The 17,281-nt window shown below is 35.3% G+C and overlaps 1 protein-coding gene across 1 annotated transcript; it reads right to left on the minus strand.

Moving 5' to 3' along the window:
- Positions 1 to 12,764: 12,764 nt before the first annotated feature.
- On the minus strand, positions 12,765 to 16,328 carry LOC126718321 (uncharacterized). The gene is made up of 2 exons (XM_050420452.1): positions 16,161 to 16,328; positions 12,765 to 15,184 (listed from the first exon to the last, which is right to left on the minus strand). Coding segments are annotated over exons 1-2 (1,968 nt in total). The 5' UTR covers positions 16,162 to 16,328; the 3' UTR covers positions 12,765 to 13,217.
- Between the last annotated feature and the right edge of the window lie 953 nt (positions 16,329 to 17,281).

Genomic DNA, 17,281 nt, shown 5'->3' on the forward strand with positions numbered 1-17,281 from the left:
CTGAGTTAAACAAGCCGCAATAAACGCTTGATATTACCAAAACCCTCCTCTCCAACCAAGAGGTCGGACAGCAGGGTTTTGAGGGGCTATGGCTGGGAAAAATGGCCAAAAACCAGAGCCTCCTAACCCGCCTCCAGGAGAAAGACTCCTAGGGCGAAGATGACTTAACCATGTATGAACGCCACGAAAAACCCACCGTTTGGTGACCAAGGCCTAGCCTTTCAAACCCACGCTCTACAAATGATATTGTTTGGGTTTTTTTACGTGCGAACCCAACACTATTACGGTTCGTTACGAATCGTGTCCTTACAATATATATATACATAGATGACTTATAAATTTGAATTTTTTTTTTTAGAAGCAATTTGAATTTTTTTTAGTTATATAATTGTGTTTTTATGGTTTATTATATTGGACTCCTCATTTTCTACACTAAATTAACTAATTTGGCACAAAAATTTAGATAAGATGAGACACGTGACACAAAATTAAACTCTAATTGAAATTCAATTTTTACATTAAATTAACTCATTTGGTACAAGATTCTAAAATTTAGATTAAATAAGACACATAGCGCAAAATTAGACATTAATTGAATTCCAATTTGAAATTTAATTGGATTTTCTCTTTACTTTACCTATTATTATTATTACTAGTATGTAGCCCCGTGCTACCGCACAGGAATGAATATATTATTAATCATGAGTTTATTCATGTTTAAAAGACTTAGTTAAGTCTAAATTCATATTATTAACCAGAAAATTTCATTAACAAAACTTAACAGTATATAGATTTTACACAGAAAGATGAACCTCGATGACAATGTTTATCCAAAAGATCCATTCACGCTTTTGAATCTTCAATCTCTATTGGTGATTGAAATTTTCGCAGCTTAAAAAATTTAAAATTTAAAAAAAAAAAAAAATCCTCAGAGTTGTACTCATTTTGTAGTTTTACGATGGGTCATTTTGTAACATGATGGGCGTTTGTGTGAAAAAAAATCTCTGAAATTCCATGGCTGATAAAAGAAATTCTCTCTAATCTCTTTTTATAGAGAGATGGGTTTGTGCGTGTTTTTATACATCCTTCATAGTTGTATTATCACGAAGCAGGTCCAATGGATTTAGATTGGTACTATCGATTCCCAAAGCATGAGTGTTTAATGTGTTATTCATTTCATCTCATTAGCTTCTGCACATGATAGCAAAATTAAAAATAATTAGATTGTACACATGTATAGTAAAATTGGAATGAAAAATTGGAATGCTAATATATGATAGTAACAACAATAGGAAAATTCAAATAAAATTTCAAATTAAATTGCAACAATCTAAATAAAAAAATTCCAGTAGAAAGACAGGGTGGAGTGATCCACTCCAAGAAGGCGACCAAACTTGCGTAAATATAGAATAATAAATCTCTCTCCAAAAAATTTACATTGTTCATAATCTTTACCTTCACTGAACATTTTAAAAACATAGTGACTCACATCTGCCATCCAGACATCTACAGTCGGGTCCTCTCCAATTCGCGTGAGATTCTATTGATCACTAAGTTCCTTTGTAGCCTACAAAAAGTATCATCCATCAGTCCACAGCAGTGCTTTCTTCATTGTTATAGGTGCCCAACCTGAACAAAAAGTCAAATATAAGGATAGTGAATTTTAGGCACAATGTGCATCTAATCACATATTAGCAATTTATAACAATGTAAAGATGCAAACTTTGTAAGTAAATAGTAAACAAAACTTAGTGTCAAAACCAAGAAGAAAGCACTTTAATCCGAAACTCAGTGCAAATGTAAAGATGCAAACTTTGTAAGCAATTTATAACAAAGATGCAAACTCTGGCTTTGCTATCTTTTTTAAAATTATGCAATGTACCCAAACCAAGTTCTTATCACCGATATTAATCTCTTTGGTTTTCACGTTTGATTACAAAATCAAGAAAAAACTTAATTAGCACAGTAACCCACTTGACCCGATACATAGAAGTGGTTTTAATGAGAATGGGCCCACATATATTTAGCCACATGATGCAAAATTCAACTTCAATTTCAGATTCTAGACACATGGCACAAAATTAGAGTTCTAATTTGAAATTCAATTTCACACTCTCTCTGCTTCACCTATTATTTTATATATAGATTATAGATATATAGATTACTTCCTCCTATCATTTCAATATGGGACTTCATTCATTCATATATAACAAAAATCTCCCCCTCACATATGAGGGAAATTATTGTGTACTTCCGGAGTACCATAAATGCGTACTCTCTCCTCTCACATGAATAGTGGGTCCCACTAATTAAATTCATGGTGGGACCCACCATTCATGTGAGAGGAGGGAGTACGCATTTATGATACTCCAGAAGTACCTAGTAATTTTCCCACATATGAGTCCCCATCTCTTTGTGTGCCACGAACAAGTCCTACTAGCTCCCCCTCATCTATAAGTTTCTTCCTTCACTAACGCATTATCCATGAGCTTCTTGTACAACATCCATGAAAACCACGTATCAGCCACATACATCCACGCCCATGAGAGCCTCACGACACACCATTATTTAGCACCATTAGCAATACTCCTTTATTGGGCCTCTTTCTAGTATCATATGTGTGGGCTTTATGGACTTGCCTTGTGTGATGCACAGTTATGTGAGCTCTAAGTGGTACATGAACCACCCTAGTCTCTACTCCAATTACAAAAGGGACCCATCTCCACTCCACTTGGAGCAAATGAGACTAACTTGTCACCTCGCTACTTTGCTACACACCACCATGGGTTATGATACTACTTGTTAGAGATATAGCAAATTGGAGAGGCTCCCATTAAAGTAGTTAATCTAACATATACGCTCTATTTGTTTCGCTGGAAAACCTTTTGTAAAGATAGTTTTCCACATTTTTCAGTGTTTGGTAGCACAAAAAAAAAAATGTCAACAGAAAACTATCTTTAGTCAATGGAAAACACTAATAAAAATAAGGCTTATTTTCTTCTCTCTCTCACGCATTGCATCTCCTATAAATATTATATTTATCTGTAACCGCAAGAAAGATAATTTTTTGGTGTCTTCTCTCTCTCATGGTAAGCTCTCTCACTTTTTCTCTCTTCCCTTTTCTTTTCTCTCCTCACTCCTCACACCCTTACTGTCACTAACTCTAATCTCTCCTCTTCCCATAGATCTTTCTCTCTCTCTAGCTATCTCTCTTTTTTTCTTGTTTCTCTTCCCTTCTATAACACAGTTTTCTAATTAGATTTTTTCCCCCCCTCACTGATTGGTCAATAGCTCCGACTTGCAAAGGAGAACAGATTTGCAGTAGTAATTATTTCATTCCTCTCTACCAAAATCCCAATTCATTCTTTGAGTTTCAAGCTTGATTTTATTTTTTCTTTAAAAAATTTTTGGTTTGATAGATTCCCAGTAGAAGTTACTTATTTTTTGCACAAAAAAGTGCAAAAAACAAAAAATAAAAAAGAAGAATGAATGAAGTAAAAGGCGAAAATTTTAAACATAGTGCCTATATGGTTCTAAATTGCTTTTACATAGGACAATATTTACAGTAAATTAATAATATTGATATATAATGAATGATAATTGTTTAGGGGAATTGCATTTGTTAGCAAATACATTATGCAGTGATGATATATTATACATAATTTGGAGTAATATTGAAAACTTGTGGTTAACCATAGTAGACAATTTTTTTTTTTTTGAGAGAGAGTTTCAACCTATGACGTCTGTTCCTGATAATAGTTCTTTATCATTAAACCAAGATATCAATTAATTTTTGGTGTAGGCGGGGATTAAACCCCAAATCTCTTATACAACTATCAGAAATTTTACCAGTTGAGTTAACTGGAACCCACAACCATAGTAGACAATTAGTATACTAACAAAAAGAGTAAACAATTAAAAGTTATTGTTATTTGTACTTATTGAAGATGTATTCCTTTGTCAATTATATATGTGTGTGTGTGTGTGTGTGTGTCTGTATACATGTTGTAAATTATAAAAAAAAAAATATAAATTAAAAAGTTGCATACCAAACACTGAAAACATTCCCAAACTCATTTTCAAGACCGTTACCAAACACTAAAAAATGAGATAGTTTTCTAAAAAATACTTTTTAAAAAATAAACAATTTTTCAGAAAACGTTAATATTGAAACAAATAGAGCGATAGAGATACCATTTAATCCAAAATGCTTAATTGGGCTTAAACTCATAGGTTTAAAACCTTTTGGGCTAAATGGTATTCATATATGATATATTTATTAATACTCAATTGAAGACTCCTTAAGATATTTATCCCCTTAACAATAATATTATCCGATTCTCCCATTAAAAAAGAACTTAAGTTCAAATCATATCTTTATTATCAAAAATAAACAAATAAATAATTGAACAGATTATATTCTAAATATTTAGAGTTCATTAATTCTTAGGTCTCTCCCTTTTGCCGAACTTTGGGGTTGATTCAATGGGAAAATCATCGTGAAACCAAACGACTTGATAAAATTGGAAAAAAAATTGATAGCATCACTGGAAGTCTAACTAGAACAGTATAGAACGAGTGGACGAAAAAATATAGATTTGAAAGACTATTAACAAACCACAAAATCTAGTGAACCAAAAATCACCAAATCCCCCTCCTCCTACAAAAGACTTAAAAACAACCGAATTTAGCTAAAAATACCACAAAACTTTAACTGAAATTAGCAATTGACAAACTAATTGCCCAACACACACCCAATTTAATCTCATGGCTTTCCTCACACTCCGCACCAAACCCAAATAAACCATTCACCAAAACTTTCCCTTCACAAAACCCAACTCCTATATCAACCCTTTCCCTCTCATCCTTCTTAAACCTGCAGTGATTCTCTATATTCAAACCCTTTAGAGAACTGCTGCATAAAAACAAAAACAAAAAAAATGGCACGTCAAGCTGCTATTCTTCTCCTCCTCTTCGCCATTGTCGGGCTAGCAGTCACCAAGGTTGAGGTCCTGGCTGCTGACGCCCCCGTCCCCGTGTCCGGCCCCACCTCGGATAACGGGGTCATTGCCGCGGGCCCTCCCAACGACGACATTGGAAACACCGGTGACTTATCGCCTACAAGTGGTGAGGGATCAGCATCTTCACCTACAGGTGGTGGTGGTGGTGCTGTGGCTGCACCAGTTGGTGGGCCTGTCTCTGATGGAGTTTTCCCTCCTTCTCCAGGTATTGCTGAAGCTCCTGGACCCAGTGCTAGCGGTGCCAATGCCCTCAAGGCCTTTGGTGTTGCTGCTGCTTTGGCCGCTGCTGGTGCTGTTGGATTCTTCTCCTTCTAAAGGGAAAAAAAAAAAGTTTGCATGCATGCATGCATAACCATTGATGGTAGACTTATACGTAATTCTAATTGATTAATTGATATTGTTATCTGTTCCATGTTTCTAATTGTAATTTTTTATTTTTATGTGCTATGTGAAATGAATTCCAAATTACTAAAGAAAAATAGTAGTGTGGAATTCATAGCATGCCATTTTTGATAGTATTTGGAAAATTGTGCTAGGCCTGGTTTTATATATATACACAAAATTTATAAATTTGTTTTTTTTCTTTTTTTCTTGTTTTTCATTTTTAATCTTTGAGTTTTAATCTATGAAACTTGAAGATTATATAGAAATGCAAAGCATACATACATACATACATATATATATATCGTTTGCGTTTAGTCAATAATCTTATGATTATGAACCAGCCTGTATAATAATTTTGGCCATTTTATGAGTTTGATTCTTATTTCTTTGTTTGGGGGGGGGGGGGGGGGGAGGAGGGTGTTGAATTCGGGATTGATTAATTAATGATTAGCATTTTTTTTTTTTAAGGAGATGGAACTATATATTTTTCTTTGGAGAAATTAATGTTGGTATTTTTTTTTTTTTTTTTTTGAGAAAGAATGTTAGTATTTAATATAATTGTTTACAAGATAATAAATCTTAGAAACTAACATGTTAATTTTATTCATACATACAAAATAAAGATGTGTGGTGCCAATCACATTAATTATTTTTTATAAGTGCTTATAACTATCGTAAGCATGGCATGGGTGTAACAATGTTTGTCAATTGTCACTAATTGTAGGATTTGTAAGAACATCATTCACATCTGCTTTTGTAAATTTTAGCCAAATTTTGAAATTAAGGAAAAAAAAAAAAAAAAAAAGACCAGTCATCCAAAAATGACCATTAAATTATCTACGTATTTTGGATTAAACTTGTTGAGTCGCGGATTCATTGGCCCAGTCCAACGTCCAAGTCTCAGGCCAGCTTGATTGCCAAATTAATTAATGACCTGTACTAAGTGAGTTGTTAGGGTTGTTTGGTAGTGTATTTTAAACAATAGTTTTTAATGTTTAAATAATATTACATATATTTTCACACACTTTTCGATATGTATTTCCAAAAAATATAAACAACATTACCAAATGATAGTTTCTCAATAAAAAAAAAATAAAAAGTGAGTTGTTTTACAATTTTTGGCTTACAGGCGAGGGAAGTTGATCTATTTCAATCGGAGGTGACCCTCCAAGCTTTTTTTTTTTTTTAATTCAAAAGTTGCATTTGAATCTGTATTGGATGGCCAGGAACTCAAGGACTTGGCCCAAGACCAAAGACTTGAGGAGAGTGAGGAGTGGGAGGATCTCATGGTTTCAAAATTATTGAGGGAAAGGCACTTATGAAGGCAACTATTGACTTAATTGTAAGGACTAAACATTGCGATCGATGTGAAAATTATCTTTGATAATGCCAATTAAAATTGTGTAACGAAAACATTTTATAGACAACATTATACTTAACAAAGGCAATATATCGTATAATCATATTGACGTATCAATAATCATCTTTAGCCTATAAAAAAATAATAATAATCATCTTTAGGAAAACCTTTCTAGCCAACAAATTTCGTGCATGCAGAAAATGAAAGCGACCTTTTTTTTTTTTTTTACCCTTTTTCTTTTCATATACGAGGACAATTAAATCCAATATGACACATAAAACGAAAGCAATTGCTCTTTTCATATATGATGACAATTAATCCAATAGAAGGCTTTATCTATTATAGTGCAATGTTTTCATAACCTTATGAAACAACTTAATAAGATCAAGATGCCTCATGAAACATGGCATAAACCTAATATTTGTGGGCTCATTTAGTACTTGGCAATAGATCCTCTAAACTACTAAGCTATTTTATTGCATATTCATTACAAGAAATAATGAGTAAATATCCCTTCTTAAAAGGTCAAGAAATACTATTCTAGCTAAAAGTGTCCACAAATCCGTCTAGCTAGCCCAACCCGTTCAACCAACTCAACCCAATTCAGAAGTTAAAAGAGTGCTTTTAAATAGACTGTGATGTTGGCATCGGATACAACATCCCGATCCGAAAGTTAACAATAGTTCGCATTTGGGTCATAGTGGGTTGGTTGGTTCTAATGGCGGGTGGTTTGATGGGGTGGGGTGGGGTTTTTATTGTAAAGTGAGGGCAAAAGTGTAAACAAATTTCCACCTAAAGAGAGGTTATTTTACTGTCAGTCTGAAAATATTTTCTTACTAACATTTTTAGCCACATCAAAATCAAACACCCAGAATTGAGAGAAATAATTCCGTCAAAACAAACGCAGTATAAGAAATACAATTTCGGAAATAATAGGAAATAAATCATGTAAGATGGTATATTTATTGGTTTCTTTCTTTAATATAATATTTTTATAAAAAAGAAAAAAAATTAAGATTATTTAGACAAGTATTTTAGAGTACATAGAAAAATTCAAATGATATATCATATATCCAATTATCCACAAAACCCATCCCAATTGAACGTGTGGTAAAGAAAATTCCGAGTTTGATTAGGTTCAACCAATCATTGCTTAATCAGTCTAACTAAGAATCATGCAGATGTAGGCCTAAGTTCATTGGTTTGATCAACTAGGTCGGTCCAAGTTTAATAACAGTGATTCCAATGTTCTCACTAAACGGATGAACATAGGTATATTAATTCATCTTCCTTGCATAATCATCATTCCATATGTACTTTAATATAATGCTTCATTGTCTTTTATTGACACATGGTGTGAGTTTTTCAAATTCATATTTACCCACAAACTCAATTGTCTGATTATATTTAGACAATGTTGTTGCAACGAACCATTTTGAGTAGAAAGAAGCCCCCCGTGAGACTCATGAACATACAAGCCTAGGCCACAATCTCCACAAGAAAATTGGCTTAATTTCACAAATATGGAAAGGCTAAGTTTCCATTTCCATAGGCTTAAGATTAGCCTTCACTAATATGGAAAGGCTAAAGTTCCATAGGCTTAAGATTAGCTTTCACAAATATGGAAAGGCTAAGTTTCCATAGGTGATCACTTGGAGAAGGTATCCTTATATGCATACAACATATGCATACTCTATTTCACAATATGTGGATCCCAAAATTTAGCCAAAAAGATATGTGTATCCCACAATTGTGTGAAAAAAAAAACTCACTTATCATGAGAGCTTCAAAAGCAAAATGCTTACGAGTTTAGTCCTAAATTAAGAACTATTAATATTACCTACTATCAATCTACATTCTACCATTCTATCCAAAAAAAAAAAAAAAAAAACCTAGTAAACTACTTTCACGTGGAAAATGGACATACCAAGTAAACCAATAATCTTCAACCACAAAGTCACATTTCAAAAACCTTGTGGCCCTAAGACAATGCCCGATCACTTCGGCTAACCAAGGACAATGATTTCACTCCACCAAAGGTGTAAAGCAAGAATATCCTTCAAATTCATTAGACCATGCATCTCATAAAAAATTGCACTTCAAGACCAAAAGATCATCGATTATCTTAATTCTCATCTATGATAGACGTAAAATAGAATATCCTTAAATAGACCATACTCTCAAATTTTATGGTTGCAAGCACAGACCAAATCAAAATCTACACAAGATAAACCATAGAGGCAGACAACGATGTGAACCAAAACAACATAGTTAAGGATAATTAGTTATGATAGACGTAAAATAGAATACCTTAAATAGACCAAACTCTAAAATTTTATGGTTGCAAGCACAGACCAAATCAAAATCTACACAAGATAAACCATAGAGGCAGGCAACGATGTGAACCAAAACAACATGGTTAAGGATAATTAGTTCAAGATAGCAAATACAATTTCCCCTTTCCCATAAAAAATTTTTGTTCAACAAAAACTAAATTAAAACAAATGGAAGTAATGATCAAATTCAAATCCCAACACCGACCTCGAAAAACCAAAACAAACTTCTTATCCTTCCTTAGTACACTACCTGTGTACTAAGATGCCTTGCTTCTTGTTCTTAAGTTTTCATCAATAAAGTTTCATTACTTATCAATAAAACATCAACCAAAATTATGACCAAGCTCAAAAAACAGCATTACCAAATGGATTAATCCTGTAACAAATTCTGGCAAAAAAACAAATAAATGCAGTAACAAATAAATCACTAAATAACACCACCAAAAAATATGGGGAAAGTGGGATAAGCTATATCAAAGCCTCCAACTAAGGAGTTGTGAACAAATTCCTTGTAAATTTCTTCATTGAGCAAGTAGTACCCATCAGGAAAAACAGTGAGGCAGGTCACTCATCAAATAACTTTTAACACAATCTCATTTACATTGTTGGGAATCTATACATTCCAAATTCCAAAAAACAAACAGGACAATATGATTTACACATTCTAGACCCATTAGTACAAAAGAAACTGCTTCCCAGAAAAATAACATACTAATAAGTTTAAAATAAAAAGTACATAAGGAGTAGATCAGGCTTCCATCAAGAGAGAAACGACCCCAAGTGAGCAAAATTCTTCTGGGTTCCAAGTCTATCATACTGTAGCATCAATACATGACTCCTAAATCCTGAACCTAATTTACATTATGTGCTTAAATAATAATAACTCTGAAATCCTTTCTTCTTTCTGGGAACTTGCTTGAACAGAGAGAGAGTTGTACAATTTTTACAATAACCAATTACAATTGAACAGGGACCCTCTGGTTACAATGTACCAATAGTTGACTTGACTCTCCTAGAACAACATTATGAGTTACAACACATCAATGATGCACAGGTATGGGTCTCATAAAACTTTTACAAGCTCACAGCTAAAACCAATACAGTCAAACAACAAGAGGCCGTTACATGTTGCAGACCTAATACATAAAACAATTTACACATGACAGTGGTGCTTTACATGGAGACTGACAGATACGGCAATCATATTCACAAACTAAACACCAAGATTTATTTATTGAAATATTTATGATCTTTTGACTCTTTCTAGACATTTTCTTGCAGGAACACAATTTACAGATTTTTAGGTGGTACAAGGTTACTTTTGCATACTTGGCAGACCAAGCCATCACCAAAGGAATCCAATGAAGGCATCCCATCTAACACATCTTCCTCCATGTAACCAACACAGGCTGATTCAATCATGAAAACAAAAAGTTGCCTACTCCACTCCCTGGATATGATGATAAAAAGAAAACCCCCAAGTCAATAGATGATAAATAAAATAATCTGCCAAAGACGCCACCCATAATCTATCTCTACCACTCAATATTAATGGGAAAATATAAGAAACAGAAATACATCAAAACATGAAAGCAAACAAACTCAAGTATCCCCTAGTCCATTCTTTGATTACAAAGCCCTGAGGCCTTTACCTCTATTTGACACAACACAAGAAAAATAACCCTTCACCTCCAGACTTCTGGTTATATTTATAGTTGCAGACCAAATCTATAAGACGTGCATACTAATAAGAACAAGTGATTACCTCTCATTCTACTGGAGATTTGTGACGAAATGGCAATCAATATATCTATCATATAATATGATTTTAATAAATGATTCCATTATATCAAGAACTACCAAAATAACTAAACTTTCTCTAGAGAGAAATTAAGAAACAGTCATCATTGCCACACTTCTCTCTCGCGTCTTATTGCTTTTACTTTAGGTAACACTAACACTAACATCCTAACTTTTAAAGTCAAGGTAACATTATACAACAAAGAGGTAGAAGAGGATTACTGTCAGTCAAGAATCAAGATTCAAATTCATATGATATTTGAGAATGATACTTCGAGGCCTCATCCACCAAAAACAGAAATCAATGTGACAGTGTTATTTGATCAAGAACAATTCCGCAACCGTTGTCCTGTGCAGGAATAACTACCAGTACACCATAGGTTGGCAACTACAACTAGAACCATCCTTCACCTGCTAGCCACATGGCCAACATCTTGCCATTACAATTTCCTTTTTTTAAAGGCAGAAACACTGCTGACAATCATGTCTCTAAGAAAGGCAATAGCACAAGATATTGACTATTGAGTAAAAATACTCCATAGGTAATTTGATGGAGGAAAGGGTACTTTATGAACAATGGTCAACAACACTTAGTTTTTAAGACTATAACATTTAAGTAAACTTGAATCTTTTAACATATATTGTCACTATTAGGGGAAAGGAAGATTTGAATCTTTAAACCCTAACATCAGCCTATGGGATGCAGTGGAAGCTGAGGCTTCAAGCAACACTAACACTATGTTTAGCAAAATGGAGGGGGAGACTGAAAGGGAAGGGAAGATTGTCTTCCCTTTAGGTGGTTGGTTGTCTAGAGGAAATAGGATGGTAAGGAAATTATATTAGAGGGTCCCACGACATTAAAAAATTAAATACTCTCTCTCTCTCTCCTCACCCCTCCATTTCCCCCCAATTAGGAGGAAAAAAAATGATGGCCCAAAGGAAAAGGGAATCCCTCCACTCCTTTTCCACCCAACTAAACAAAGGAAAGACACTCTCTTCCCTGCCTTTACCCTCCCCTTTTCCCCGTCCAACCATAGTGTAAAGGTTTGATCTAAACCAAAGGAACAATATACTCCATTTTTATTATTCTTGGAATATTAACAACTACATTAACAAGAGTCACTACCATAAACAATTCTGGCAACTTCCTTTTCACCAACCACATCCTAAACCAAAAGGAAACCTGACACTTACTCAAACCAAAAGAATGTTAGCCACATCTTCAATCCTTGAATTAAACAAATTTTTCATACATGTGTCAGAAAAACAACCATTTACATACGAGACGTAGCTATCACACTCGTAATATGAATTTCTAAATGAATGAATTATTTCACACACAAAACAATTAATTGGAAATCACAGCAAAATAATAAGAGGTACATTGAGTTGGCATGACAACAAGAACTTAATTGTACCCAAGAGTCTTTTCACTCAATGGCTCTACCTGATCCCCCCAAGGGGAGAACCTGGGTATGAATCCCCCCTTCCCCACTTGTTGTAAGCCAATATATACTAATAACAAAACTTCAGATGCTACAATCAAGCCAGATATCTAGCTAAAACATTTAACCGAAACAATGGACATACAGAGGAAAACTACTCAGCTTCATGAAAACACAGCATGAACTATAAAGAAATAAGCAAAAACAAAAACTCTCGCCACCAACTGTACAAGGAGTAGGACTCAGTGACCAGTAAATAAGATAGATGTTAGACACTTCTAAATTAAAAATACAACCAGCAAAATAAGTTAGAAATGAAAAGATATCATATAAGAGGTATAAAACTCAACTAATACATGCATCTGGAAATGGTTAAAGGCTCCACTTGAGCCACAAAAATATTCTCTGAAAGCATATGGATAATTAACTCCCACAATCATATAAACAAACAAGAAGGTTCCAATTGTACCAATAGCACAAGTCAGTCTTGAAGATAGATAGCAGTATAAATATGCTACCAATGGGATACCTGGTGAAGGATACCAGGAGTCCAAGCCACAGAAATATCCACATTGGTATGCTACTGAAAGTCATCAATCATTTTTCAGCACACAAATATTAAGCGTTGCAGCTAATGATGTTCAGTATTATGCAGTACGAAAGCAATGGAAATTAGTTCTTCCCCCATACCAACACAAGTGGAACTTACTTACTCCCTCAAATAAGCCACACTTTGAATGTGGGGCCACTGAGAACCAGAGAGAATGATGAAGGTGCACTTTAGATATCCAAAAGAGAAACTCTAAGAGTGAGAACATAGATTGTGAGGTCTCATAAAACCTGCCAAAGAAGGATGAACATCATGCTTGTGTCACTCTGATGGCAAGCGTCTTCTCTTTCCATAATCCACATCCCTGGATCGAGACCTATGATCTTCTTCTGGCATTGCTCGGGACCTGCTCCGAGGTCTTGAAGAAGACTGCCCTCTATCCCAATCATCCTCATAACCCAAGTCACGTTCTCTTGGACGATGGTCTCGGTAACTGTCCTTTTCTTCCCTGTAACGGGGCTCCCTGTGTTCCCTTTCAGACCTGTCCCAGTCTTGTTCCCTCTCATCACGATGCCTCCTCTCAGAGTTTCCTGACCAGTCACGCTCAGATCCCCGCTCTTTTTCCCTAGAGGCAGCACTTGACCTTGCTCCTTTTTCATGATTTCCCTCTCCATACCCATATTCTGAAGCACCATCATCACCGCCATAACTTGACTCCCTCGTCCTTCGACCATGTTCTTCTCCTCCCCATCCACCCATGCTTGTGTCATTCCACATTCCTGCATGATGACCATCCATTCCAGCAGAACCCATCATTCCCATTCCGTTAGCTGGCATTCCCCGACCAAAGAAAGCTGGATTGACATGAGGTGCCACCCCAGCAAGTCCCATCGTATTAACAGCTGGAAATGAAGGAAGCATTCCAGGAAAAGCAGGACCTGGAAAACCTCCATAACCACCTCCTCGACCCATATATGTGGGATCAAACCCAGTACCCATCATGCCCTGTGGGTTCATCATACCACCAGCAGGACCCCCAAATGCAGGACCTGCAAGGCCTTGTCCATAACCTCCTCCTCCAGCACCACTTACAACTCCAGCATTGTTCCCAACCATGTTCTTTGCACCCATGGCCCCTCCTCTTCCTCTCATTGGTCCACCCCCAGGACCTCGATTGAGTACACCCTGCCCGCCCCGTCCCCATCCACCCCGTCCGTAATTTCTTCCTCCATCTCCACTTTGATAATTCATATTGTTCCCTCTCCCCCCACCTTCATTCATTGGCCTCCTTCCTTGAGGCTGAGACTGATTCTGAGCTTGGTTCTTGCTCATATAAGAAGCTCCCATCTGCTTCAATGTTTGTGCAGAAGCAAAGGCCACAACACAAGGTCGCCCATTGAAAACATGACCATTCATTCCCTCTTTGCAAGAGGCTGCAGCAACCGAATCATAGAATTCAACTTGACAATAGCCTTTGGATTTACCACTAGCTCTCTCATCAAAAAACTTAATTTCCTTGACCCTCCCATATTGAGATAAAATACCTTCAAGCTCTGCATCAGTTGTCCACCAATGTAGTTCTCCCACAAACAGCATGGTTTGACCATTCTCTACAGGTGGCCGGATCTGACTTTCATTAATTATTGGATGATTGACATTTGTATTCACATTGATTTGATTTGAAGGCATCTGTTGAGCGCCTCGAGGACCACCAGTGGCAGAATTCAGCACAGGCATGGGCTCATTAGGAATTTTTCCAGGCATATCAGAAGGATCAACCCCAGAATTGGGGGGCACAGATGTGGATCCTTGAAATCCCATGTTTCTGAATTGGGGATCATGAGTCATTTCAACAACCCTCCCTCTGTGTGAGACCGAAGAACCGTCTGGGTAACTAGAAGATCCCATTTCAGGTGCCTTTACAGCAGATGACCCCTCCTTCTGCTCAGGATAATGCACACCAGCATTAGAATACTTTCCTTCAACTGAAACCCCAGGAATGCCCATCTCTTGTGCACCCGCAGCTTCCACTCTTTGTTCAGGAACATCAGTTTTCTGAGTTTGAAGTCCTCCATTGCCAACACCCCCAGGTGGGAGTGGAGCCTCAGACCGGTGCAACTGAAGGAAACCTTCTCCAACATTAACATCATTGTAGAGATCATCGAAGTCATCATCTTCTCCCATCAGTTCGTCATCTGCAAGGGCCGGTATGGCTCCACTTCCTTGATATTGCAGCTTCTGAGCCCCTCCATATTCCTCATCTTCATAATCTATTTGCTCTTCAGCCACTGGATCCATAAAGGTTGACCAAGATAAATTAAAAATAAATTACATCTATCTCCACCTAATATTATACATAAGCAGGAAAACCACTATTAAACTTATATCTCCTATTGCACATCAATAACAACATTAAGGAGAGAGACAGATCCATCTGGTATTGGATCTGGATGCTCTTATACACCCCAGAGAGGATTTCCCAAAGCTTTAAATCATGTAGGGAATTTGAGATTACATATGATTGTACATTCATAACAATAATCATTAACTTGAAAACATCAATACACCGCGAATCTTTTACATCACTTTTCAGCCTCGAAATCCTAGACATCTTGGACAAAAGAACTAGAAACACCTTACACACCTACTGGAAGAGTACATCAATATAAAGTAAACCCTCTGCAACCCATCAAATACAAAATTGAGAAGAACAAAAATTTCCCACACCCAGATCAACAAAACTAAAAAAAACACCCCAAAACAAAAAGGGTCTCAGCTACTGATGATGATAACAGCATTAATCGCCCCTGCCATGATGTCACAACAAACAGAAGAAGATAAATCTTCAAAACCCACTTGTAAAATCATTGGAACCATAACAAATATCATGTATTACAGTTACTAATATACCATAATTAAATTTAAAAAAAAAAATTTAAAGATGAATCATATAAACATAAACAGTAATATCCCTATCATAACTCAACAGAAAAAAAACAACCAAAGATTCCAAATTTCCACCAAGTAAAACCGCAGGATTAATAATCTCAGACACCCATGTAAAAAAATCCCAAAAATCAAAGCCAAACTACAACTTTAAAATTTTGGGTTATTTCACAAAAAAAAACCCAGAATCGAAAAAACCAAACCCCACCCACCGACCCACCCACCAAAAGATTTGAGATTAGAACATTGCAGAAAAACATCAAATCCTTAAACAAAAGTAAGAATCAAAAACATCAAATACGATAGTTTTTTTCTTACTCTTCTCTTCTTGTTGTTGTTGTTGTTGTGCTTAATTTGTCTTCAGCTCTTTAGGTCAGACAAGCTCGCAGGTTTAGCCTGGCCTTTTTCTCATCTGATCTCCCAAGTGGGTTTATTTTATTTTATTTTATTTTATTTTCACTTTTGAGTTTTGAGTGTTTTTTCCTCTTGTGGTAATTTTCATTTTCTTTTGTTTAGATGTGATGTCCTATACAGTGATGCCCTTTGGCTTTGGGACCTTGTGGATCAAATCTCATCTGGGTCACTGCTTCTTTGGTAGGCCATACGCTAGTTACGTATTTTACTCTGCAGAAATTTCTTAACATAGGAAACAAAAGAAACTCAATTTAATTATTTTTTAATAATTTCTCTAAAAAAAATTATATTATTGGTAATTTGAGTTTTGAATTGAGAGTGTTGATTGTATCTTTGATTATCCTAATTTGTAAAAAGTGTAACAAATTCATACTTTTTATAGAATAATGCTATCGATACAAATTATTTAATATATTTTTATAAATTGTTAACGTGTCAAACTTTTATAGATTTTTTTTAGATTCGTCGCTGAAATCACTTTCTACTTGTCAATAATCGTTTACCACGTTGACAATTTATAAGAAAATTGGTGAAAAAAATTGTGATTTTAGCATTTTCTTAGTTGATAAGAGGAAAATGTATTATAGGTCAGACTCTGATGTTCTCAGCCGCCCCAATAGTGCGCTAGTCACAGTAAATTGTAGCATAGCTGCTTTATAGTAAATGCTAGCTTTTTTATAGGGCGTTGAAAAACTTAAACCTAACACTTGCGCTTGTTTTGGTAAAGACTTTATTCTTATTGGTTCGTTGTTATTTGAATTAATGTGCCTTTTTATTAATAACATTATTTTGCAAGATTTGCAAAATCATATTATTTTAATAATAATTATTACTTATCAAAATAATAATAATAATAATTATTATTATTATTAATTGATATTGTTTTAAAACTATTCAAGAATTTAGTTTCTTTCTTAATTTTTTTTTTTTTTTTGAGAAACAAACACACACACAAGAGAGAGAAAAATGGGTTCTAACACAAATTTAAGTGTTGAAATTTGGCTCAAATCATGTTTTTTAAAATT

Source organism: Quercus robur, chromosome 3 (genome assembly GCF_932294415.1).
Source record: "Quercus robur chromosome 3, dhQueRobu3.1, whole genome shotgun sequence".
NCBI lineage: Eukaryota > Viridiplantae > Streptophyta > Magnoliopsida > Fagales > Fagaceae > Quercus > Quercus robur.